This window comes from Carassius gibelio, chromosome B16 (genome assembly GCF_023724105.1).
Source record: "Carassius gibelio isolate Cgi1373 ecotype wild population from Czech Republic chromosome B16, carGib1.2-hapl.c, whole genome shotgun sequence".
Taxonomy (NCBI): Eukaryota; Metazoa; Chordata; class Actinopteri; order Cypriniformes; family Cyprinidae; genus Carassius; species Carassius gibelio.
Window position 1 is genome coordinate 7021195 of NC_068411.1, and position 24993 is coordinate 7046187.

The following is a 24993-nucleotide window of genomic DNA, read 5'->3' on the forward strand; positions in this document are numbered from 1 at the left end:
AACATGAATGCAATGTCCAGTAAAGTGCTTTATGTTAAATGAAAATATACATTTACAGTTACTATCCATTTTCATTTTTTGTTGCTATATTTATTTAATGAACAACGTATCGAATAAAGTTAGATGGAAAATGATTTGCCTGTGTCTTGGACATGACCTTATCATTTGATTATAGTTTTACTTCAGCTCAACAGCATGCATTTGTCCCAAACTCAAGTGTGGTAATTATGAAAATGAGACGTGCGATGCAAACACGTCCCCTGGTCGCGAATGGAAATGCAAAGCCACATATTTGAGAACAAAATTGAACAGATGACAGAAACATTCTTTTTCCTCCTGCTTACTACGAAGGTTCCCTGCTCTTGGAACTATTGTTTCTTCTGTTGATCTTTAATATTTGATAAAGTGCTTGACAAAATAATATGTATGTATTTATTTGGGAGGAATCCAGAATGACTTTTTAATTTTTTATGTTTAATATGCATAAAATGTGCCATAACTGTGTATTTTCTGTGCTGCTTTTTTACAATATGTATTGTGAAAAGCACTATAGGCTACAAACACACACACACAAAAATAATAATTCCCCCAAATTGAGTAGACCTGATTTGAAGTGAACTGAATAATGTTTTCCTCTAGTCAGGGAGAAAAGAGGCACAAATGAATCCACTTAATTTGATTCCATGATGCCTTCAATCAATTAATCTCAGTAAAGTCATGACTACATTCTTCAAGCAGGTCAGTATAATAGAGTTCTGATAAAGAGATATGTTAAATGCTTATCATTTTTAAGAGGGGTAACATCTGTTTTATCCTGTGACTGGCACTATATATTAAAAAAATATGTATGTCTGCTTACAATGGGAAAAAAATCTGCAATGCCAAACTGTAATGAATTTAACTAAAATCAAACAAGAAAAATCCATCATAAAGCACGTTTAATCATGCTTAATCTTGTTTAATATTAAGAATATTTTAGTGTACTGACACAGTTTAGGTTTGCCATAGCTATGATAAAGTCTTGGTATAAAAGTTAAATAAAGTTTACAAAAAGATCCTTAATCGGGCTAAGATAAGAATTTATTACTGTATTGTTATGTTGCTTCATCCAAATTCTTAAAAAATAAAAATAAATTTAAAAAAAAGAATCCTTGATAATTTACTTTAGCAAATAAGTTTCTCTCTAAGAAATTTGACCTTCGTTTCACACTTTGTCGACAAGAAACATTTCCTGGTTTTGAATGCAAAACTCAGTCTCTATAATTTGTTAAGCAACTTGCACTGTTTACCCAGAAGCATCTGGCATTCTGCACCCAGAGCTTTGGAGAGAAAAAATTAATAATTAATGGCCAGTCTTTTTATAGATACATGATATGCACAGGATACAGTTATACATTTGATTTGACATACAACTCATTGCAACTGTCTGTAAGGCATAAAAGCATAAAAACCATTGCTAAAAGAAGTATAATGACAGATGTCATTGCTCCTGTAAAGTACTTTGACACATCTGAAGAAAAATGGTGTTTTGTTTGCAATAGAAGTGAAAGAGTATACGACCCTGGAGACGACTCATTTGTTTTGGGTCTCGTCTATGGTCTCCTCTGCTGACACATCTGCTTCCCCTTCTGTGGTGAGCATCATTGCACTCAATGGACGAGGAGTTGCAGGAACTGATGGATCTTGTAGCGTAACTGAATGCAAATAATGAAAGCCTGTGTCAACCTTCAAGTAGCTCTACAAACACCATCTGTGACACCTGAAGCAGTTGGTGTTGGTGCTCCTCTGACTGAATGATTTGTTTGTTGTTTTGTGCCAAGGAAATGAAGCTGCCCGAAGTTTAACCTCAAGGGTCTGAGCTGGGTGAGCTTGAGGGAAACTTTTGCAGGGAATGTGACGGCAACCTGCCTCCTGTCATCTTCCTCTATTTCAGTTCCACTTTCAGCTGGGGACAGGCATCTCATCCAAACCGCAGATCAGACAGCTAGTCTTTATCAGACTGCAGAGCCACTATGTGTTGGCTCAGGTGTGGTTCTGTATTTCGGTTAATATCTCCTGAATGTCTCCTAGTCATCGTGATTGGTGGAATTCAAGAGCCTTGCTTGTCACACACAGCTACATTGTATCTTCTTTTACAGAGAGCTATCCTTTAGCTCAGGGGTGTCAAAACCTGTTCCTGGAGGGCCACTGTCTTTAGCCCCAACCCTAATTAAACACTCCTGACCCAAAGTAAGGGTTAAGGTCTTCAGACTCACTAGAAACTTCCAGGTTAATGTGTTAGGGTTACTGAAGCTAAACTCTGGCCCTCCAGGAGCAGGATTGGACACCCCTGCTCTAGCTCAAATCCTAAATATCGCACCTGAGTAAGCTTATCAAAGCCTTCGGGATAACTTTAAACTTTGGTTGTGTGTTGGGGCAGGCTGGAGCTGAAGCCTGCAGGACATTGTCTCTCCAGGAGCAGGACTGGACACCCCTGGGTCATATGATGTCAAGCTTGATGGTTGGTTGTCAAAGACAGTCTTGGTGGGTTATGTGCTTAAGTCCCTAGTGTCTTGGGGTTTGGGGGCCCTTAATGAGCTGGCAATCCTTCTACAGTGGTGTCTGAACTTGTAGCCCCAAGATAGGGGTTTCCAGTCCTGCTCCTGGAGAGACAATGTCCTGCAAGTTTAGCTCCAACTCTCCTCCCCTCTTCTCTTAAACTTAGAGGCTCATCGTAAAGGACATGTACCAAATGGCACACTTTATGCGCTCTTGCAGCCTTGCAGATGTACAATAGCCGCCACGTGGGTGTGTCCGTTAAGTCCATGAGACCACAGGGTGACCCATTTGTCGTTTTAGCTTCCGGAAAGGTGCTTGTGAGTGTGCCCTTTGTCAGTGAAGTCTTATACTGCTTCTCTTGTTGCCCTCCGACTCAAAATTACAAGCAAACGTCACACAATCCTATCAGTATTTTATTTTCTGAGTTGTGTATTCTGGGTTGTGTAGCGGTAAAAAGTGCCATTAGCTCGCCGAGTGCAAACATTTGACGTCATCAACACAGAATCTGCTGTGCACATAAAATAATGGCGCCCCCCATAGTTTAAAAACTATGATTTTTTAGAAACAGATTTTCTAAATAACATAAAACTATGATTAAAAAAAAAATAAGATTTTTTAAATAACATCTTTCATGGGTTTTCTACTACATTTTTCAATAAGAGACATCATTTATGTTGTATTAAGCTATACGTGTCTTAATACCCAGGGATCCCTTTAAAGCATTCAAGTGCAAAAAGATGTGAAAGTATTTAATTCAGTACTAGCATACTGTGTTCTGTGTGCCTACAGATAGCCACGTCTCGCAGCCTGCCACCACAGAATCTCTTCTGTGTCTATATATAAATATAAATATAAAGTGTTTTGCCATTGTTTTGTCCATTTATTCTGTCCCTGATGCTCCTACAGAGAACATGGACAAGGTCCTTGTGGTTTGAGGTCCCTGATGTCTCCACTCAGAGCAGAGTTGGAGCTTTAGATCATCTTCAATCTAACATCTTTGCAGCTTTTTAATGAACTCTGGTGATATCACAACCATCTGTCTGGCCACGGCAGATGCAACAGCTACTGTATCTACAGGTATCTTCTGATACCGTGCAAATCCTTATCAAGGGACAGACAAGTCTGCATGTTGTCTACTGTTTGGCCAACAGCAGGGATTAGAATTAATACTTCAATCGACAGATAATATATATTTTTTTAAATTGTATTTTTCTTTTTTCTTCTTCTTTTTTTATAGAAATTAGAACAGCAACCTTTTCATTTAGTTTCATTAAAATGTTTTTCTACTTCCCGTTGCCTGAATCTTTTAAAACATGTCAAATCAAGTCAAGTCACCTTCATTTATATAGTGCTTTTTACGATACAGATTGTGTCAAAGCAGCTTTAAAGTATTAAACAGGAAAATAGTGTGCCGATAATGCAAAAGGACAGTAAGAAAAACTCAATTTTCAAATTAAAGTCAGATCGTCGTTGATTCATATGTACAACATAATCAAATAATCAAAAGACTAATAACCATCAGACTTCAAAATAATCTTTGAACTGTGCAGCTAACATTCAGACTCGTCTTGACCAAGTTTCAGTTTTGATTTGTTTTGATTTGGTAGTTTAATAGTCGAACACCAGTTTTGCATATAGACCATGCCAACCAGTCAAATTTGTTTTAACTTGAATATATTGTTTTCATAGAGCTTGAATCATACAGGACATCTAGTGCTAAGACCTGACTCTCTTTCCGTTCACCATCAGTTGTGCTTTCAAAGAAACATTTGCATTTCATTTTCAGCATAAGTACTTGCAAAGTTAACTCTTTCTATTTCAAATCATCCATACCCATAAAACACTGTCCAGTGTAGCATGGGTTAAGAAAAAATAGTTTAGAAGAGTGTATAAATTCTGAAAGATTATAGTATTAGGAAGTCCAGACATCCATGTTTGTCATCTGAGCACCCACAATCCTTCAGAGTGGCGGAGCTGGTGCTGCATTTTTGTGATACACACCACTACAATGGGGTAATTGTTGAGGGAAAGTCTTGATTTCACCGGCTGAAATCACCTTCAAAGTCCATCTTACTGCAGTGTGACATGCCACAGTTTCTGCTTCTCTCAACTTGCCCTAAATAGGATCTCCAGACCTTTTCAAGCATGCAGCGAGTTTCTGTTCATTCTGTCAATTCTGTTTCCATGCTTGTGTTCATGATGTCGCATTGTGGTGCCTGTAATAAAAAAAGTATTCATTAGTTCCAGGGAACTATGGCTGTATCAGTTAATAAAAAATAACTGTGATTTGACTATTTAATTTAAATCAATTTTATTTGAACTGTTTTTCTATTCTGCTTGCACTGTTATAGCAATAGATGATCTTTCAACCAACTTCCTGCATTCTGTGATGCATTTTTAATTATTAAATAAAGGAGTCTTCATGCGAGTCGTTTTTAATGTCAACACTCTTTTTTAAATTAAACGTTAGTTTTATTTTATATTATTTATGTACATATCTTTTATTATTATTATTATTATTATTATTATTACATTTTTATTTATTTATTTACATTTTTTGCCAAACATTTTAACTTCTCGTAAACATAGCTCATAATATCAATAGAGAGTTGAATGCATCATTCCAATAAGACATACCCCTTCATTCTAGTTTAAGCACACAATCAGCAGACCAATCCCATCAGAGTTCTCACTAATTAGGAAAACTTCCCTCTGATGTCACCACACTGGAGAAACAAATAGCAACAGAGAGGGAGAGAGAAAGAGAGAGAGGAAGGGATACTTCATCCACAGCTGTTAAAACTCCAGTCCAATCTGTGCTTTCTCACTGCATGGCCAAGGTAAGCAATATTTCCCAATATGCCGTATTAAGATGTTGCAACTGTATAAATAGACTTCTGGGTCCAGCTGTGGGCTATAGGTGTAACTGGACAGATTTTCGCAAGAGATGCTGTTGCGTAGAGAGGATCGTGTTTTCAAGCAGGTGATACAGAGAGTATAGAAAAGACCCGAGATGCTGCATACGGCAGATGCTAAATATTGCATGTGTGTATTTATTGGACTGATATTAATGTCTTTTGTGATTTATTGCTTCATGAATGAGAATGGGAATAAAAACTATGTATTATTTCTTATATATAATTTATAAAAAATATCTTTACAAATATTATAAAGGTTAGTGAGTAATGCCCATTGGATACTATCTAAACAAATAACAATATCAAATCATTAGTAAATGCAGGACATCGTCATCAGTATATTATATATATATATATGTGTGTGTGTGTGTGTGTGTGTGTGTGTGTGTGTGTGTTTGTTTATTTGTAGAAAAAAATGTTGCAGTTTCTTTGCAATTATTTTTGAAATTTACTAGTAATTTCTCAGTGAAAATTGTAAATGCATCACACTTCTGGTTTCTCTTCGGTGCATCTAAGAAAAAACGATGTTTTCATACAAGCCATGGTTTCCATGGTAGTTTCCTGATGGTGTTGATCACCGCCTCATGAGGAAAGGGGTAACAAGCTGTGCTTTGCACTTACGCCCATGGGATTCGCAGAGAACAAACAAGTTGTTAATTGTGTGTGGGCAAGTAGCCTCATAGCAAGGGAACTTTTGTAACTATGAACCGGTGTGTCTGCCAGAGAAATTTAAATGAAGATTCTATTTCTGTGATGTAACATTATTGCAACGTTGATGGCCACACAGAGATGCCGCCTGTTTCAAATTCAAATATATGCGGCGGTGGAAACTGAATCAATGTGGCTCTGTTTCAGCCACACAATTGACATCTATTAGAAGAAATCGTCTCTGATGACATGCTCGACTGCAGATCAAAGCAGAATATCATGCTCAGAGGTCACGAGAGGTTAGGCATGTTCCGCAGTGCCAATTATGACAGGTCAGGTTTGCATAGCTCTCGGTGAAAGTTTGTCTCCAACGTCATGGATGCAAACCACCATTAGAGAATAATTCACAGGCAAAGGGATTTTTCTGATACTGATACATGTCTTGCTTTATATAAATCAGCAATCAAGCTCACCATTAACATTAATAAATGTCAATATTCTTCCTGTTTTTCATCATTATTTCGTGCTTTCAGATGGCGTTGGGAGAAATATGTTTCACTATCGATATAAGCAAGACTCGGAGGTCTTCAAAAACAGGTTTGAAATTGTACCTTTGAATTTTGTTTACAAAAAAAAAATAAAAATAAAAAAAGTATAAAAAATTAAATGGATAGTTCACCCCCCAAAAAATTACAATTCTGTCATCATTTACTCACTCTCATGTCATTTCAGACCTTTCTTTTGTGTAACATAAAATTAAGTAATTAGAAGACTGTTGGTACAAAGATGGTTTAGTTACCAGTGACTTACATTGCATGAACAAAAATACTGAGATGTATCTCAAATTATATGATATGAATTTTATGTGCCATAGTTTGTGTTAGGCCGTTGTAGCATTAATCTTAATGTGTAGCTTAATTAATTTTATATTGAATTAAATAAATATTTATTTCTAATAATACAGTTTGTAATGTCTACTTTATACTGTCTCATGTCAACACAAAAATTGCTTTAAATAATATTTTCTGGGTATTTTCACAGTCAAATTTATTTTGTGATTAATAAAATTAATCAAACTATCATGTAATTAATTCAATTAAAATTGGTCAGACAGACCTAATATACAGTAAATATTAATTTATACCAACAAAACTAATATTTACGAGTGTAAATAGCTCTTTATGGTAACAATTGCAGATTACAACCTTTAACAGAGTGAAGCAGAGGGAACTCTGTGTAAATTGCATGTAAAAAATTATTTGCGTGTAAAGAAATGAATTACAATTTTAATTTGAAATTCTTTCTGCTCGTTTTTCTTGTGTGCATGTTTTTCCATGCATTTCTCAACTGTCCAAGTTACATTTAACCAGGTGCAAATACAGTAAATGACCTAGTTGTCACAGACTTTTGCTGTCATTTATCTGTCTTTCCAACAGGCATCCTGTTTTTTCTTTTATTGCAAATGAGTCTGCTCTCAAAAGTATGGACAACTACCACAATGACTAGTCCAGCAAGCACTCTGACAACAGATGCCATGTCGTCTACAACGTCAGAACTTGTTAGCCACATTTCGACAACTCAATCTGTGGTTTCAGTAAGCGTGCCCTCCTCCATTTCAACTAATCAGACGGCCACATCAGGCTCTACAGTGACAGGAGCTTCATCCACCTTAATGCAGATCACTTCCTCTAACAATGCTACTGTGACCTTTACAGGTATTAAAAAAAGATGAAAAAAAATATTTATTCTTTCTGTATGCCTATATATATATATATATATATATATATATATATATATATATAGATATGTATGTATATATATATATATATCTATATATATATATATATATATATATATATATATATATATATATATATATATAGATATATAGATATATATATATATAGATATATATATATAGATATATTGTTTTTTGTTTGTTTGTTTTTTGAGTGGTTGTGATGTCTATTGACACGTTTCCACCGAAATTACCCGGAACATTTGTACCAGGAACTTTTTCTCCAGCAAGTTTACCCCCTGAGATGTTGCTTTCTGTGTTTCCACCGCGGTGTAAAGTACCGGGAAGATTAGACTGGTGACGTAGGTCTGCGGGCGTTTCTCAATATGCTGATTTTGGATGTGTATCCTCGGTAGTTCAGACTTTGTGCATTCGACTCGGGAGTGTGATGTCCGCGACGACACAAATCCAGTAAATCCGCAAACAGCAGCATACTTAATAACTTCAGTCAGCTGACCAATGCTACTGCAATTTTCCTGACTGAATATATTTACAATAAAACGAAATAGGATATCATAAAACAATAACACTTCCTCCTTTCGTTTTCATTTTTCGTTTTTAATAACAGCTGCAGAAATGTACTTAGTTCAGGGATATGTGTGTTGCCATTACAATGAAACGAAATATTATATAAATTTGCCTTTTTATTTTCATTTTAACATATAGATAAATTGAATACAGACCAAAGATAACCTGTTAGATTTACCCAAAATGAATTATATTTTATATTTAACCACTAAAGAGACATTAGAGCCAGTGGCACACATCAGAAGGTCTAGCCGAGGTGAGGCTGCTCTCAGCGGCTGATCGCGTGGAGATCACCGTCTCCGAAATCGGCAAAACACAATTTTAAATAGGCGCTGTCTTTATAAATAAACCACAGATTTTATTTTTAAACAACTACATTCTAGCCTGAAATACATTTTAAATTATATTTCATGACACAATAACAGTAATATTTTGAAAATGATCAGAATAAATGGTGGTTAAAGTCAACCAATGCGGTGTGAAGTCAACCAATCAGTATGTTTAACGCCCAAGTCCCACCCCCCGAAAGTTCCGGAACTTTGAATAAGTACCATCTTGCCAGCAGGGACTTTCTGAGGGGCATTTTTTTAACTGGAACTTTATTTAGTTCCTGGTTCCTGCGGTGGAAACACACCGAGTACCAGGCCAAAGTCCCTAGTTCCTGGGTAAAGTTCCTGCGATGGAAACGCGGCATAATATGAAGTTCCCATTTACATGCATTTAATCATAACAATAATGGAATAGAATAGAACAGAACAAGAATAGAAAATAATAGAACAGATCGTTATTGTTACTGATTCAAAACCAACAAAAGATGTTTCGCAACAATGGAGAATTGGCAAAATAGAAATAGAATAGACATATAATGAAGAAAGAGATATTATAAACAATAAAGAACAGTAAGCTATTTGTGGCGAGTGGGGCGTGGCCGAGGGATGTGGGAACAAGGAGTGAGGCCGGGGGAATGATTGGGAAATCAGCGACACCTGCGCCCCACTGCCGGTCTCGAGTCCCACGTAGGATATGGAAGGATATAAAACTGGAGCGATGATAGTGAAGGACGGGAGAGGACCAGGCCTGGGATTTTAGTTTATGGTTTGCTTATTATTTATGCTCATCAGTTGTCCGTGAGGGGCTGGTGCACTGTTTTGTTTATTTTGGATTATTAAAGTTTGTCCTGGGGAATGTCCTGGGTGAGATTGGTCTTTGAGGATTTTTTGAGCTTTCATGACGCAGCGAGAACTGTGTAACTCTTCCATAGAGGGGAAGGCACAACCGAATACCTTCTGGGCTGTGGTGATGATCCTCTGGAGTGCTTTCCTTTCTGCAGCAGTGCAGCTGGAAAACCACACACAGATGCAGTTTGTAAAAATGCTCTCAAAAGAACATTGGTAAAAGGACACCAACAGGTTTTGCGCGAACTGGTAATCCCTGAGTATTCGCAGGAAGTGCAGTCTCTGCTGTGCCTTCTTAAAGATAGAAGTGGTGTTGACACTCCAGGTCTAATTGTCCTCTATATGAATGCCCAGAAGTCCGAGACCATCTCCACACAATCACCACTGATGAAAAGAGGCTTAATGTCTTTTTTCCCTTCTATATTAAAATGTACGATTAGCTCCTTAGTATTGGTGGTGTTTAAGATCAAGTTGTTTTCTGTACGCCATACGCCACAATTACACCATAATTATGGTGTTACTGGAGTAGGGGACTCAGCACACAGCCTTAAGGAGAGCCGGTACTGAGGCTGAGGACTGTGGAAATACGAGAACCTATCCTTACCCTCTGTGAGCAATCAGTAAGGAAGTTCTTGATCCAAAGACAAATGGAGTGAGATATTCCCAGATCAGATATTTTAGACACTATTTTGTTGGGGAGGATGGTGTTAAACATAGAGCTAAAGTCTACAAATAACAACCTAGCGTAGCTCCCCTGTAGGTCCAGATGAGACAGAGCAGTGTGGAAGGCCATTGCTATTGCATCCTCTGTGGACCTATAAACACTTTAGGCAAGCTGATATGGGCCGATTCTAGGTAGGAGATTTGAGATGATGTGAGTCTGAACCAGTCTCTCGAAGCACTCATAATAACAGGTGTCAGTGCTATTTGGCGGTAATCATTTAGGCTGCCGATGACAGTCTTCTTCTGAAGTGGGACCATTGTATCAGACTTCAGGCAGAGTGGTACAGCTTCCTGGGACAGGGACTGGTTAAATATCATGGTAAAGGCCCTAACCAGCTGATATGTGTATTCCCTCAGCACCCATCCAGGGATGCCATCGGGTCCCTCAACTTTCACATGTGGCCTCACCTCATGCTCCTGCACTGTGAGGATGTGACTGCTGTGTGCTAGTGAATGAAGTGTGGTATTCTCCGGTGACACCACCTCGAAACGGGTTAAAAAAATGGTCAGCTCCTCTGCTAGCGACAGATCACCACCATCAGCTAAGAGTTTGCTGGGTTTGTAGTTGGTAATATGCCGGACCCCCTTCCACATCTGCCTATAGTTGTTGTTCTGGAAACAACCTTCAATCTTTCCTCTGTGTGCAGCCTAAGCTACTTTGATTCCTCTCTTCAGGTTAGCTCTGGCCACATTATACAACTCCTCATCACCAGCCTTGAATGCAGCGTTCCTCTCCCTGAGCAGGCACTGCACATCTTTTGTCATCCAAGGTTTCTTGTTAGGATCAACCCAGATGCATTTATCCACTGTAACAGAGGCCATGCAGTACCAAATGTACAGCTGTTGTATACAGCTCCAAATCCATGTTCTGGCAGTTCTAAATGTGGTAGGAACACTTTCTCTTAGTGGGTATTAGATGAAGTTAAGAGCAGGGACATGTGGTCTGACTGGCCCGTATGTGGTAGTTGGTTAGCCCTAAAGCCCAGCTTAATGTTAGTGTAGGTATTATCCAATGTGTTTGCTAATATTTCTAGTAGCACATTTAATGTGCTGATGGAATTTAGGGACCACTACCTTTAAATCTGTATGATTAAAGTCCCCTGCAACAATATGAAAAACCTCAGTATACATACTCTGCTGGCTGATAAAGTTGTCATGTGTCCAAGAGCTGAGCTAGCATTAGCATCAAGTGGTATATACACAACAGTTATCAAACAACAGTTAATTCCAGAGGAAGATATATTGGCCTGCATGTAACAGTCATAAACTCCAGGGAGCAGTGGCTGTTTACATTCTTGGTAATAGTACACCAGTTGTTGTACACCGGTGTCTGGTCCTGTCGTAGCAATGCACTGTGTGGCCTTGCTAGCTCGGCCTAGCTCGATAGCGGTATCTGGATTAGATGAATGAAGCCAGGTCAGGAGCAGATATTATTCGACGCACCCTATAGTTTCAGTTCAACCATCTTGTTAGCAAGGGATCTTGCATTGGTAAGGAAAATATTTGGAAGCGGTGGTTTGAGTGCCCACTTCCATAGCCTCATTAGCACGCCGACTCTGCAACTTTGCTTTTGTCTCCTCTCCCTGCACCGCCTTCATCAACTCCCTATGGGGACGGTAATACACGGAATACCCCGGAAGCCTAGCGATATCCACCAGGATATCGTAAGAGCTGAGAAACTAAGTGATCCTATTTCCAGAATATTGTGTTGACTGTAAATGTTATTCACTCAGCATGAAAATGTCAGGACAGATAACACTATAAACAGAAACAACTTAATAGAGCACCGAAAAAGAGAGCACTTAGCTGCTGCTCCTGTGCGTGCCTCCATCTCATACTGAGAGAAAAAAATACCTATAAATGTTCACAGTTTTAATTTGACAATAACTGAATTTTATTTATTTATTTTGTATTATTTATTATTGTCCTGATTGTCTGTTGTTACAGCAAATACATCTTCATCAGAAAATTACACGGCGGTAAGTGATGGGCAAGTACACAAAAAAATAGTGTAGGATTTATTTTGAAACAATTTTCAATCGGAAATTGCTATTAAAGTTCACAGTTAACTGCAAAGAAATGGCAAGTAACACTGAATTATATATGAAATTCTGAAATTCTGAATATATAAATTCCTCCAAAACCTACAACAAAAAGCTTTGATTTATAAATAAGTACATCTTTTCTACTGTAATATATGTGTAACTAGTATTGAACTGCAACTGCTTTTTCCCCCAAAAGCTATCCTGTCCATCATTTGCTTGCACAAAAGATTGTTATGACCAGTTCATGAATACGATGGCGAAGCTCTGCCAATCCAGTGAATATTTCTGTAAGGTCAGTCTGCCGTGCTCCGCTTTCAGATGGGAACCTCCAGTGGAAAGTTATCCATGCAAATAATGTACTGATGCAGGCTTGATTTAAAGAGTTACATCTTGCTCTGTTATGCTCCAGATAATGAAAGAGGACCAAGGTTACTCTGTCAGCTGCAGTGCCTCATGTGGCATGCCCTGTGAGAATGGGACTCTTAGTAATTGCTCTGTCAACTGTTGCAACACAACCAACTGCCTCAACAACACTCTGCTTGCCTTGTTCAATTCACTCAATACCACAGGTAACCTCCAACTCTTTCTCGTATTATCTCTAACATATGTGAGTGGTTATTTTTGAATATTGACCTTTTTATTACTTTATTATCTTGTCATTTGTAGCTACAACAAATCCAACTACTACAACCACAACCACAAAGATCCCAGTTACAACCATCCCAGCAACCAATGTAAGAACGTAAAAAGCTATTTTTCTCTTTTGGACAAAAATGAACATTTTCTTCCTCCTTCTGACCTTTTTTTTCTTACTCCCAAAAGGGCAAGAAGTGTCAAAATTTCAAGTGTGAAGGAACATCGTGTTACAAAACCGCTAGTGTCGCCAGTAATGTCACGCCGTGTCCAGTTGGTCTGGACTACTGCATGGTAAAGTAAAAAAAAAATCTAACATTTATTTGATAATTTAAATCATCTTTTTATTTTTTTTATAAGTGCATTTTTTAGACATTATAATGTTTTTTTTTTTTTTTTTTTTTTATGGGGGCTCGTCCGGGATAATGTCACTTGGGTCTTATGCATATACAATGAAAAAAAAGAAAGGATCAAATTTTTCTGAAAGAAATGGTAAATTTCACAAACAATTACAAAGAAATAGAAAATAACACATAATTAAAGGTGAAAAAATCTTAAAAACACTCCAATTATCTTTGTTTTACAACTTACTATACATAATACTGTACTTACGACTTTTACACAAATAAATCCCCATAATCAGAATCAGAATCAGAAAGCTTTATTACCAGTAAGTTTACACACACAAGGAATTTAACTTGACGACAGGAGCTTCCAGTGCAAAAGATAGTACGGACATACATAGGAATAACAGAGTAGGGATGGAATATAACACTAATATAAGAAGTATAAAAAAAAAAATTTTTTAATTAATGTACAAATATGTTATAAGGGCCAGATATGTTATTTACAAAGTGTGCAGTTTACAATTGTACACATTTTGTATTCTGTGTATAAATATGTCAGTTGTGATGGGCGGTGTATGAGTATGAAAGTTTAATTGTTCAGGCTGAATATAGCCTGTGGATAAAGAAACTGTTCTTGTGCCTGGCTGTTCTGGTTGTCGGTGCTCTGTAGTGCTGACCAGAAGGCAACAGTTCAAGGAGAGAGTGGGCTTGGTGTGAGGGGTTCAAGGTCATTTTCATTAATCTGGAGATGTAAAGATTTTGGAAGCTGGGCAGAGGGGCACTCTTAATCCTCTCAGCAGTCCTGACTGCCAATCTCTTGATGTCTGAATTGTTATCTGAACCAAACCAGACAGTTATGGATGAACACAGTGCGAGCCAGGCCTTAAAATGGGCTGGGTGGGGCTAATAGGTTCGGGCCAGTAGCACAGAGGCCAATAGCTTTGGCCCAAGGTTTTCGTTGGGCCAAAAAAACCTGGCCGTTGGCCCGAGGAAGCACAGACAAGGCACGATCAACCACCGGAAGTCCCAAGAATCTGAATGACTCCACTGCAGCCACAGTGCTATCCATGATGGTGAGTGGAGGGAGTGCAGGGGGGTTTCTCCTGAAATCTATGATCATCTCCACCGTTTTGAGCGTGTTGAGCTCCAGGTTGTTGTGACTGCACCAGACAACCAGCTCTTGAACCTCCTGTCTGTAAGCAGACTCTTCTCTGTCCTTGATGAGGCCAATGACTGTATTGTTGTCCACAAACTTTAAGAGCTTGACAGAGGGGTCCTTTGAAGTGCAGTCATTTGTGTAGAGGGAGAAGAGCAGTTGGGAGAGAATGCAGCCCTGAGGGACGCCAGTGCTGATGGTGATAGGCCTTGATGTGAGTTTGCCCAGCCTCACTAGCTGCTGCCCATCTGTCAGAAAGCTGGTGATCCACTGACAGACAGAGGTGGGAACAGAGAGCTGTGTCAGTTTGTCTGAGGGAAGGTCAGGCCATGTTAAAACAGGCTTGTAAATGCCGCTCTGCTTCAATAGTCCACCTTAAAACAGGTTTAGCTAATTTCAGTTTCTGCCTGTAGGCTGGTATAAGGGTGTTCTCACACTAGGCACGGTTGCCATGAACCGGGCCCGAGTACGATTGTCCCCCCTCCCCACTCCCCCTCTGGCCTGCACTCACATATAGGGTTTCAGCATTCGTGCCGGAGCACGCTTACGTCATTATGGTGCGACGGTTTCGGGATAAACAGGAAGAGCGGCGCTCTCTGAACACAATGGAGTGCATCGCTCTGTTTTCTTTGTGGATAATTTTGTGTTGTTTGGTCCACAGCCTGTTGTTAAACAGATGTGTCGCCTTAGTGGCGCGAAAATGTTCACGTAATCGTGCTGCTCGTATGAGGATGTTTGCAAGGTACCAGCTGAAGTGCAGCAAGGACTTTGCAGTTTTTAGTTTTTATGCGTTTTGCACCTCTGCCGTAGACCAAAGCGACCCTTTCCCTGCCATGTTGGTTTTGGAGTGTCGCAAAACCGTTACGCAACGCGTCCTTTTCCGTGCTCAGGCACGGTTAGCGCTCACACTGCATGCGAACCGCGCCTGAGTCCAACTGAACCGTGCCCTGGCCCACCTCTTCCAAGCGGGCCAGGGCCGGCTAATCGAGCCGCGCCCCGGCACGGGTCGGAGCACTCACACTAGTCAAACGAACCGCGCTTTGGTGGTCAAACGCACTCGGGCACGGTTCAAACTGGCTAGTGTGAGTACACCCTAAGATGTACCAAACAGTGATAAGAGAGCCCCAAAGCTGCTCATGGGACAGAGTGATATGCATCCTTTATTGTGGTGTAACAGTAATCCAATATATTACTCTGGTGGGACATGTAATATGCTGCTTGTATGTTGGCAGTTCACAGGAGAGATTTGATGTGTTAAAATATCAAAGGATGAATAAAATATAGTTTGGGTACGTTTGCTCCATTTCAGTTATTTATTCGGCCAGCTGTTGCATCGCCGTGCTCACGCACGCGTCCAGAGAAATGTACACATTCACAAAAGTGAAAGAGGAAAACTCCCATGGCAAGTGGAAAGGTTTAAGGTTTATGAAGAATGCCTCTTAATTTATTACAGAATAGCTTTTACGATATTGTTATATCTGAACACCAACTTTCATTGATGTAGAAACCCAATCCACCACCTCTCTCTCTGAACAGCTGGTAGCCCGGCAGATGCACTATATTAATGATAAATATTAAATGAAAGCAAATCATTGTCTCAATTTCTAGCTACAAAAGACAACATCTGGCACCACGGAGAATTGGCATGCGGGTTGCAGTACAGATTGCAGAAAGATGACAGTTTGTTCAAGCACCAGTACTGCCTGTTACTTGGAGTGCTGCAATGCCACCACCACCACCTCATGCCTCAAACTGACAGGTGAAGTGAACATGCCCAGCTCCGCCACCAGGGGTCCACACTGTCCCACACTGCTCATGGGCTGTCTGCTGCTCTTCTGGATAGTCAAAGTCTTAAACTGAGCATAACAAAGTCACATTTAATATGCAATTCATTCTGTTAGGAGAGTGTATGCGTGTTTTAAACCTGATTGTACTTCTTTTACTGTCACTTTTACATTCTTTGTGATGTAAGCAAATCAAGGTGAGTGTGTGGATGTGTGTCTATAAGATCAGCATGAGAAGCAGAATGTGTGTATATATATATATAGATGCCAAATAAGCTTTACCATTGGCATCTGCAGAGAGCTACATCAAGTGGGAACATGTTGGATTCTTATATCACAGAGTTAGACAGAACGATCCACAGAGGAATATATTAACAATGCAATGACAAATATGAGGTTTGCTTCCTTTCATGAGTTGTGAATGTTTGATTAATTCTTGCTCTTTTTTGCCATTAATCTACACTGTAAGAAAAAAGAAATATGTAGAAAATGGACTCTGTCCACTGTCTTTTCTGTTAAGATCGAGGACATTCCTTCAACTCTAACACAATGTGCAACTTGTAAAACATCTGTGAAAATTCAGTACATATTATCATGGTACACTGGGCTGTATTTTCATGGAATTTTCTTACAGTTTACGCATGTCTGAATTTTGATTACAGTCAATCATAGTTATCTGAAGCTTATTTTCTTACTCATATTTTGTGTGGTGTACACTGTACACAGGTTTTGTGCTTTCTAAAAAAGCAATGTCCTATTCTATATTACTCAAAATATTCCAAAGAATATTATTAGAATGCTCAGATAATCCTTTTTTTCTGATACTAATTATATGAAATATAAAATGGATTTTCCAATCAGGCAGATTTCCCCCAGTCTGAGTGCAAAAATAATAGTTATGTACAAACCTGCTAACATCAAACAAATGGATATGCACTTTTTACGTATCTAAATAGAAATTAGACCATGTGAAATATCTTGTGACCCTGGCGTGAAAACCCAGCTAAAGGTTTTTTTTTTTTTTTATTCATTGTTTTCTACATAAAATCCCCCTTTATAAGGTAAAGAACATTCTGTAACCTTCATATCTTTAATATTGACTCAGTAAGGCCATGTCGAAGATTGTAATCAATATGAAATGAATGGTTGAAATGCAAGTCATCTCATAATGTCATAATGTTGGGGTCACTTCATCTACAGCGATATCATTGACTTGATTGTAAATAAATGCACAGACACTATTTAAACTGAACAGAGATGACATCACTGAATTCAGTGATGAACTGCCTTTAACTGTCATTTTGCATTATTGACACACTGTTTTCCTAATGAATGTTGTTCAGTGCTTTGACGCAATGTATTTTGTTTAAAGCGCTATATAAATAAAGGTGATTGATTGATTGATAATAACATTTTAAGCCTGGGATTACACAGAAAGGGTTACATTTATAAAGCATTTATAATATTGGTCATATGGATGCTTGTACTCATAAATATAAAGCTTTATTTTTTTCCAAAAAAAAATGTGTTTATTAAAATATAAGTGTACAGATCTAAGAGTATATGGGCTATGCTAATTTTCTTGAATAACATTTGAATTCGTAAATTCTGTCAGCGTAAGATTTCTGATAAACGTCATGATTAGGATCCGATTTTGACAGCTCGGTTGATAAAGGTTGCACTGATGTTTATTGCTCTGTACTGCTTTAATCTGACAGCAAGAAATAGATCTTGATTGCTTTTGAAATTAATAAATAAATACTTTATCTTCTCAGCACCTAGTCTACTATTTATTTGTACATTTCCTTGTTCTTTACATTCTCCTAAAATGCGTCCCATTTCTTGAACTACTGTATTAGATCAACAAGCAGTCTGTTTTATCTCGTGTTTCAGTCACATTAATTAACTGATTACACATGATGCAGGTTTGGGGATTTAGTGTACAGACAAATGAAAGATTGTGAGCAGGTAGTGTATAATCAGATGTGGGTAAAAGAACACTAAAATACAACTATTACTATACTATTCATTTTTGTTTTTGCAGTATTCAGTATGTTTAGTATATGCAAATTTTAAATGGAATACCTGAGAAAACGTAGGCTTTATTGAAAGAACTGTTGGGTCACAGGCAGCTCTTAATCACTGAATGCAGGTGTTTCAATCAGACCCATTGACACAGGTGTATAAAATCAAGCACCTAAGGGAACATAAGTAAGGGAAATGTTCTTTCTGAAGAGCTCGATGAATTGAAGAGTCACACTGGGATAGGATGGCACCTTTGCAATTTCATCTCTGCTACATATTCTGCATCAACTGTAAGTGGTGAGCAGCTGCATGCAAGACTCTCACAGCAAGCATCAGATGGAGTGCTGTAAAGCAGCCACCACTGGACTCTGGAGCAGTGGAAAACCTCTTAATACTTCAGCAAACCAAGGCATTTTGGATGTGCTATGATTACAACTTTGTAGGAATAGTTTATGGAAGGCACTTTTATATGCCAGCATGACTGTGCCCCAGTGCACAAAGCAAGGTCCATAAAGATAGTTGGATTAGTTTTGATGTGTAGATGTCACAAGGTGACGATCTTTAGGGGCGGAACCAAAATTCGGGAAGTTTGGTTCCGCCCGGAAGTGCTTCCGCCCGGACCGGAAAAACAGAACACCGGAACTTCCGGTAGCGCCGTAAGAGGGAAAATCAGGGAATTCGATGCACCTGTGCCTAGTTAGGGACAGCGGTTGGTGATTGGAGGATACGCTGGACAAGGCAGTACTTAAGGCCAAGTTATTTCACAGTCTGGGAGCTCTTTCTGGTGTGTGTGAAGCACTGTGTCGTGACCGTCTTGGTGCGCTGCTGGTGGCTGTCTAACTCTCTCTCTCTCTCTCTTCCTCAGGCTGGAATTGTATGATTGTGAAGACATCGCGAACCTTAAAGGTGGAGAAGTGAACGGATTATACGGCGAATTGAGACGACGTGGAAAAGGGGATTGGAAGCGGCATTGATGTGAGTACTAAGAGCAAGCCGAAAGTGCCCTGTATATTGACCTGGCGTTGTGTAGATCTCTCCAGGAGGAGGAGGGTGGCCCTACCCCTAATATAGCGTGGTGGGAGAGCCGAAGGAATACTTATTGAAGTAGTCACAACGACGACATCACTAGCTAGGCCGCATATTCCATCGCCAGATCCGAACCAAGCGAAGTGAAGGAAGACGGGTGTCCTTTTCGTACACTGAGTGTGGTGGGTGAGTCTTCGTGCTGTGAAAACCTATAATTTTGACGTGGTGCTGTATATTGCTGTGGGGTGCCTGTGTATTGCCGTGTGTCCTGTCAGATAAACCCCCGCCTTCACGCACTTCGTCGCGGGAGGACAAGGAGACTGCTGGTTCTAGCCTAGTTCAGTACAGTATATGTTGTGAGCGTGCTTCAGATCTCGGGAGATAGCACGGTACGCTGTGTCCAGCCCAGAGGTGAGAGCCATCCAAAGCAGAGTAACTGTGCTTTGTGTCCAAGTTGATACCTGTGGAGAGGAAAGGAAAGAGAGAGTGAGTAACACAAGGAGAAACAGAGGAAACCTGTACTTACAGTACGCTGTGTTCAGCCCAGAGGTGAGAGCCATTCAAAGCAAACTAACTGTGCTATTGTGCCCAAGTGGATACCTGTGGAGAGTGAAGGAAAGAGAGAGTGAGTAACGCAAGGAGAAACAGAGGAAACCTGTACGTACAGTACGCTGTGTCCAGCCCAGAGGTGAGAGCCATCCAAAGCAGAGTAACTGTGTTTTGTGTCCAAGTTGATACCTGTAGAGAGGAGGAGAGAGAGTGGATAACGCGAGGAGAAATAGAGCGAAACCTGTACTTACAGTACGCTGTGTCCAGCCCAGAGGTGAGAGCCATTCAAAGCAAACTAACTGTGCTATTGTGCCCAAGTTGATACCTGTGGAGAGAAAAGGAGAGAGAGTGGGTAACACGAGGAGAGACCGAGGAAACCTGTACTTACGCTGCTGCCTGTGGAGAAAGAGAAAGCGAGTGAGCACCCAAGGAACGAACTGTGTGGACCAGTACTTACTGTGAGCTGCAATCAGCGAAGAGGTGAGAGCAAAACCAAGCCGAATTAACTGTGCCTTTGTGTCCCAGCCGTTGCCTGTGGAGGAAGAGAAAGAGAGTGAGCACCCCGAGAACGAACTGTGTGAACCAGTACTTACCGTGAGTTGTATTCAGCGAAGAGGAGGAAGAAGGAGGGCGCTACGGATACCTAAGACTCTGGCCGGGCCCCGAGTCCCACGCCCCGGATCCCCGTGGCCCCCCTTGCTCCCTGACCTCTTCCCGGCCATAGCCCATCTGGAGGGCCGAGTCAGAGTTTAGTTTTAATTGCCCTTTCCCTATTCCCCAAGCTATTTTTAAATATTTAAATAAAGATTGTTTTATCACTTACTTGTTCTCGTGTTGTTTGGTCATTGGGTTGGCTTGGGGACCTCCTCGAGGTGGAAGTTGAGAAGGGGTGTGGCTTAGTCAAAGCATAGCCCGCCCCTGGGTGTGACAGATTTGGCGTAGTCGGCAGGGTTTCCACCTCGAGTTGAGTAACCAGGGTCGTCCAATGACCGACAACGCGGGGCCTTCAGCCCCACCCCGTGCTATGCCCGTTTTTATGGGGAGCCCCTGGATCCAAAAATATGGGGGGACAGAATCTGAGGTACGATTGTCTGAATGGAAGGCCCAACTAGAGTACCTGGCCGACCTACAGGGCCTTAGTGCAGCCCAGCGGCTTCAATTTGTGTTAAACTCCCTGGATGGAGAAGCGCGGCGAGAGGTGCATGCCGCCCCCGAAGCCGTTAGAGCCAACGCCCAAACCGTGTTCCAGTTCCTCACTGAACAGTATGGTGACCACACCCCCGTAGCTGTCCTTCGCTCCCAGTTCTTCAATTGTAAGCAGGGCCCCCGTCAACCGATTAGAGCTTTCGCCCTGAGGTTGCGAGAGCAATTCGCCCGACTACAGACCCGTCAGGACCACGGGTTGGGAGATGGAGAGAGTCTATTGCGGGACCAGTTTCTTCTGGGGCTGAAGGAGGGTCCGGTGAGACAGAGCCTACGTATCCAGTTTCGAAGTGACCCGGGTCTTACGTTCGAAGATCTGAAGAAAGAGGCACTGGCCCTGGAAGGTGATGAGACTGAGGTGAGTGGTCCCCCAGTGTGTGCGGCCGTCAGTGAAGTAGCACCAGCACAACCCAGAGGCCCTGACTGGAAGCAAGCACTGAAGGCTGAACTTTTGAAAGATGTCCGCGATCAGATGTCTGAACTGTCTAAAGCCCTCGTAGGAGAATTGCGCCAAGGACGGGCGCGGGAGGAACCACGGCCGGCGCCCCGAGACCGAGTGTACTCAGAGGGAGGCCGAGAGCCGTTCAGGCGCCCGAACCACTTTAATCGGCCCCGTTTTGAATGGGACGAGCAAGGGCGACCCATCTGCAACCGCTGTGGCAAACCAGGTCACTATAGCCGCCAGTGTGGGCCCCGCAGGGCGTCAGAAGGGGGTTTTTAGGTCGGCCGGCCACTGTGGGTCGTGTGGCCGGGACCCCTCGAGAAGACCCTGGAAGAGGATATGGCTCTAGGAGCCAGATGATTGGGCGTAGCCCCGTGGCGAAGGTGAGAGTGTGCGGCAAGGAGATTCAATGCCTGGTAGACACAGGCTCCCAAGTGACGTTATTTGCTGAGAGTTTATCCGAAGAAGTGTTAGGGAAACAAGGGGCACCAGGGGCGGAGGCCCCCTGGCTTACTCTGAAGGGCGCAAACGCCCTCGACATCCCATATATTGGCTACCGATTGATGGACCTAGAGGTTCACGGAGTGATGGTCCCCCAGAAAGGTGTGATTATCGTGCAAGACCATTGTCTGGGTGCACATCGAGCCCTGTTGGGCATGAATGTCCTCGCTGATTGCTGGGAAGAGCTATTTCGGGCTAGGCCCGTATCGAAGATACCACCTGCAGAGAGGCCCAAGTGGGAGTGTGTGGTAGCTGACTGTCGAAGGGTGCAAATGAGCCAAGTCCGCAGAGAACAGGAAGAGGTAGGAAGAGTGATGTGTCGTTTTGCTTTGTCTGTCCCCGCAAAAAGTGAGGCTGTTGTGTGGGCGCGAGTACCGCCCCGAAGAGCGGGCCCAGAAGAGTGGGTGCTGGTGGAGCCCCATGTGGATTGTCCACAAGTGGAAGTGGCACGAGGACTAGCGACGGTCCGGCGGGGGAGAGTCCCCGTGAGGATACGGAATGTACACCCATACGCGGTGCAACTACATCGGCACCAACGATTAGCCCGTCTGACAACGGTTACACCCCACCAAGTAAGGGAAGAGAGGGATATTAGTTTTCGTCAGGTGTGCCCCACTGTCATCGAGGTGGCCGTGACACAAGTAGACACCCCATGGGGTGGTATGGAGAGGAGTGTGCCGAGCCACCTGGCGGGTGAGTCATTACAAGGGGAGGATTTAGAACAAGCACAGACACAGAAGTTACAGGCCCTCCTTCGGAGATGGCAGCATGTGTTCGCCACCCACGATGAAGACTACGGATGCACCCAGGTGGTACAACATCATATACCTACCGGGGATGCAGGGCCCAGCCGGGAGAGGTATCGCCCAATTCCGCCCACTTTGTATACCGAGGTACGTACACTCCTGCAAGGCATGCTGAAGCAAGGAGTTGTCAGGGAAAGCAGCAGCCCGTGGGCGGCCCCCATAGTGCTGGTGCAAAAGAAGACGGGGGCTTGGAGATTCTGCGTGGACTACCGTAAGCTGAACCTCGTGACTAAGAAAGACGCTTTCCCTTTGCCGCGGATCGAAGATTCGCTTGCCAGCCTCACGCAGTCGGCATGGTACTCTACCCTAGATTTGGCCAGTGGCTACTGGCAGGTGCAGGTGGCCGAAGCAGACCGGGAGAAGACTGCCTTTACAACCCCGTTTGGACTATTTGAATGGGACCGGATGCCTTTCGGGCTCTGTAACGCTCCGGCCACCTTCCAGCGGCTGATGCAGCGGTGCTTGGGAGGTCAGTTAATGGAGTCAGTATTAGTTTACCTGGATGATGTGATTGTCTACTCCCCAGATTTTGATTCACACCTGAGGCACCTCGAGGAAGTCTTTCGGGCCATGGAGAAGTACGGATTGAAACTACAGCCCAATAAGTGTCACTTACTACGGAGAGAAGTCAACTTTCTGGGCCACGTGGTCAGTGCGGCTGGAGTGTCCGTAGATCCTGGAAAGGTATCGGCCGTGAAAGACTGGAAGGCCCCGAGGACAGTGAGGCAAGTGCGATCCTTTTTAGGATTTGTGGGATACTATAGGCGTTTCATAAAGGACTTTTCAAAAATTGCTAAACCCCTTAATCAGTTGCTGGTTGGCACAGGTCGTAACCGGGGCCGGGGGTCGCCCAACGTAGACTGGGATGCAAATTGTGAGTCGGCGTTCCAGACATTGAAGCAGGAGCTGCTACAGGCCCCTATCTTGGCATACGCAGATTTCACAAAACCATTCCTTTTGTATACAGATGCCAGCAATCTCGGGCTGGGAGCGGTGTTGGCTCAACGGCAGGACGGAGTCGAGAGGGTCATCGCGTACGCCAGCCGGAGCCTCCACCCAGCCGAGAGGAACGATGCGAACTATAGTTCTTTCAAATTGGAGCTGCTGGCATTGAAGTGGGCCCTAAGTGAGAAATTTAAAGACTACCTCTGGGGTGCCAAGGTGACGATCATTACAGACAATAACCCATTAGTACACTTACAGACGGCGAAGCTGGGAGCCGTGGAGCAGCGGTGGGTGGCCCAACTGGCCAACTTTGACTATCAACTACAGTACCGACCAGGGCGTGAACACACGAACGCGGACGTCCTCTCAAGGCTGCCCGAAGCGGAAAGCCCCGGAGGGGCCAGCCCGGAGGAGGGCTATATGGTAGGAGCAGTAGAGGCACCAGGCAGCAGACAAGAGGCCGTGCCTGAGAACTGGGGATGGGATCCCCGTCGGTGGAGGGAGAGACAGGCCAGGGATCAAGATGTGCGGCTGGTAAGAGAATGGCTGGAACAGGGCCGACGGCTGACGCCAGCGGAGAGGTTAGCCCAGACGGATACTGGTAGGAGGCTGCACGGGCAATGGGACAGGCTGGAGCTGAGAGATGGCGTTCTGTGCAGAAGGGTCAGTGACCCGAAGTTGGGCGAAGAAGTACGCCAGATCGTGGTACCCGCAGATGAGGTACTGGCGTTAGTTTCGGCGTACCACAACCAGTTGGGGCACCAGGGACAGGAGAGGACCGTGTCCCTGCTTAGGAGATTCTTCTTTTGGCCCGGGCTAGAGGCATCGGTGCACGCCCTAATTCAAGCTTGCCCGAGATGCATATTGTTTAAGTCCAGACGGGAGGTCCGAGCGCCAATGGTACCCATCCATGCGAAGGCCCCCCTTCATATCATGGCTATGGACTTCTTGACACTGGGCCGGCCACGAGATCGCTACCAGAACATCTTGGTAATAACGGATTTGTTCACAAAGTACGCTTGGGCTATCCCCACCCTCGACCAGACTGCAACCACCACCGCTACAGTTTTATGGCGGGCCGTCTTCCAGACGTTCGGATGCCCGGAGTTTCTGCACTCCGATCAAGGAGCCAACTTTGAGTCCAGGGTAATTAGAGAACTATGCCAGTTGTACGGTTGCACGAAAACTCACACCACTTCGTAT

At 42.5% G+C, this 24993-nt stretch overlaps 1 protein-coding gene and 1 long non-coding RNA gene across 2 annotated transcripts; both read left to right on the forward strand.

The window, feature by feature from the left end:
- The first annotated feature begins 5299 nt into the window (after positions 1-5299).
- LOC127974715 (uncharacterized) lies at positions 5300-16704 on the forward strand. Its single transcript, XM_052578187.1, has 9 exons — positions 5300-5378; positions 6638-6701; positions 7541-7819; positions 12276-12307; positions 12570-12665; positions 12783-12942; positions 13040-13107; positions 13196-13300; positions 16118-16704. The coding sequence occupies exons 1-9, from the start codon at positions 5370-5372 to the stop codon at positions 16367-16369; spliced, it is 1065 nt and encodes a 354-aa protein (XP_052434147.1). The 5' UTR covers positions 5300-5369; the 3' UTR covers positions 16370-16704.
- Positions 16705-18925: 2221 nt separating this feature from the next.
- LOC127974716 (uncharacterized) lies at positions 18926-20355 on the forward strand. Its single transcript, XR_008157355.1, has 3 exons — positions 18926-19102; positions 19184-19893; positions 20168-20355. It is a non-coding gene; the product is annotated as an uncharacterized LOC127974716 (long non-coding RNA).
- The last annotated feature ends 4638 nt before the right edge of the window (positions 20356-24993 follow it).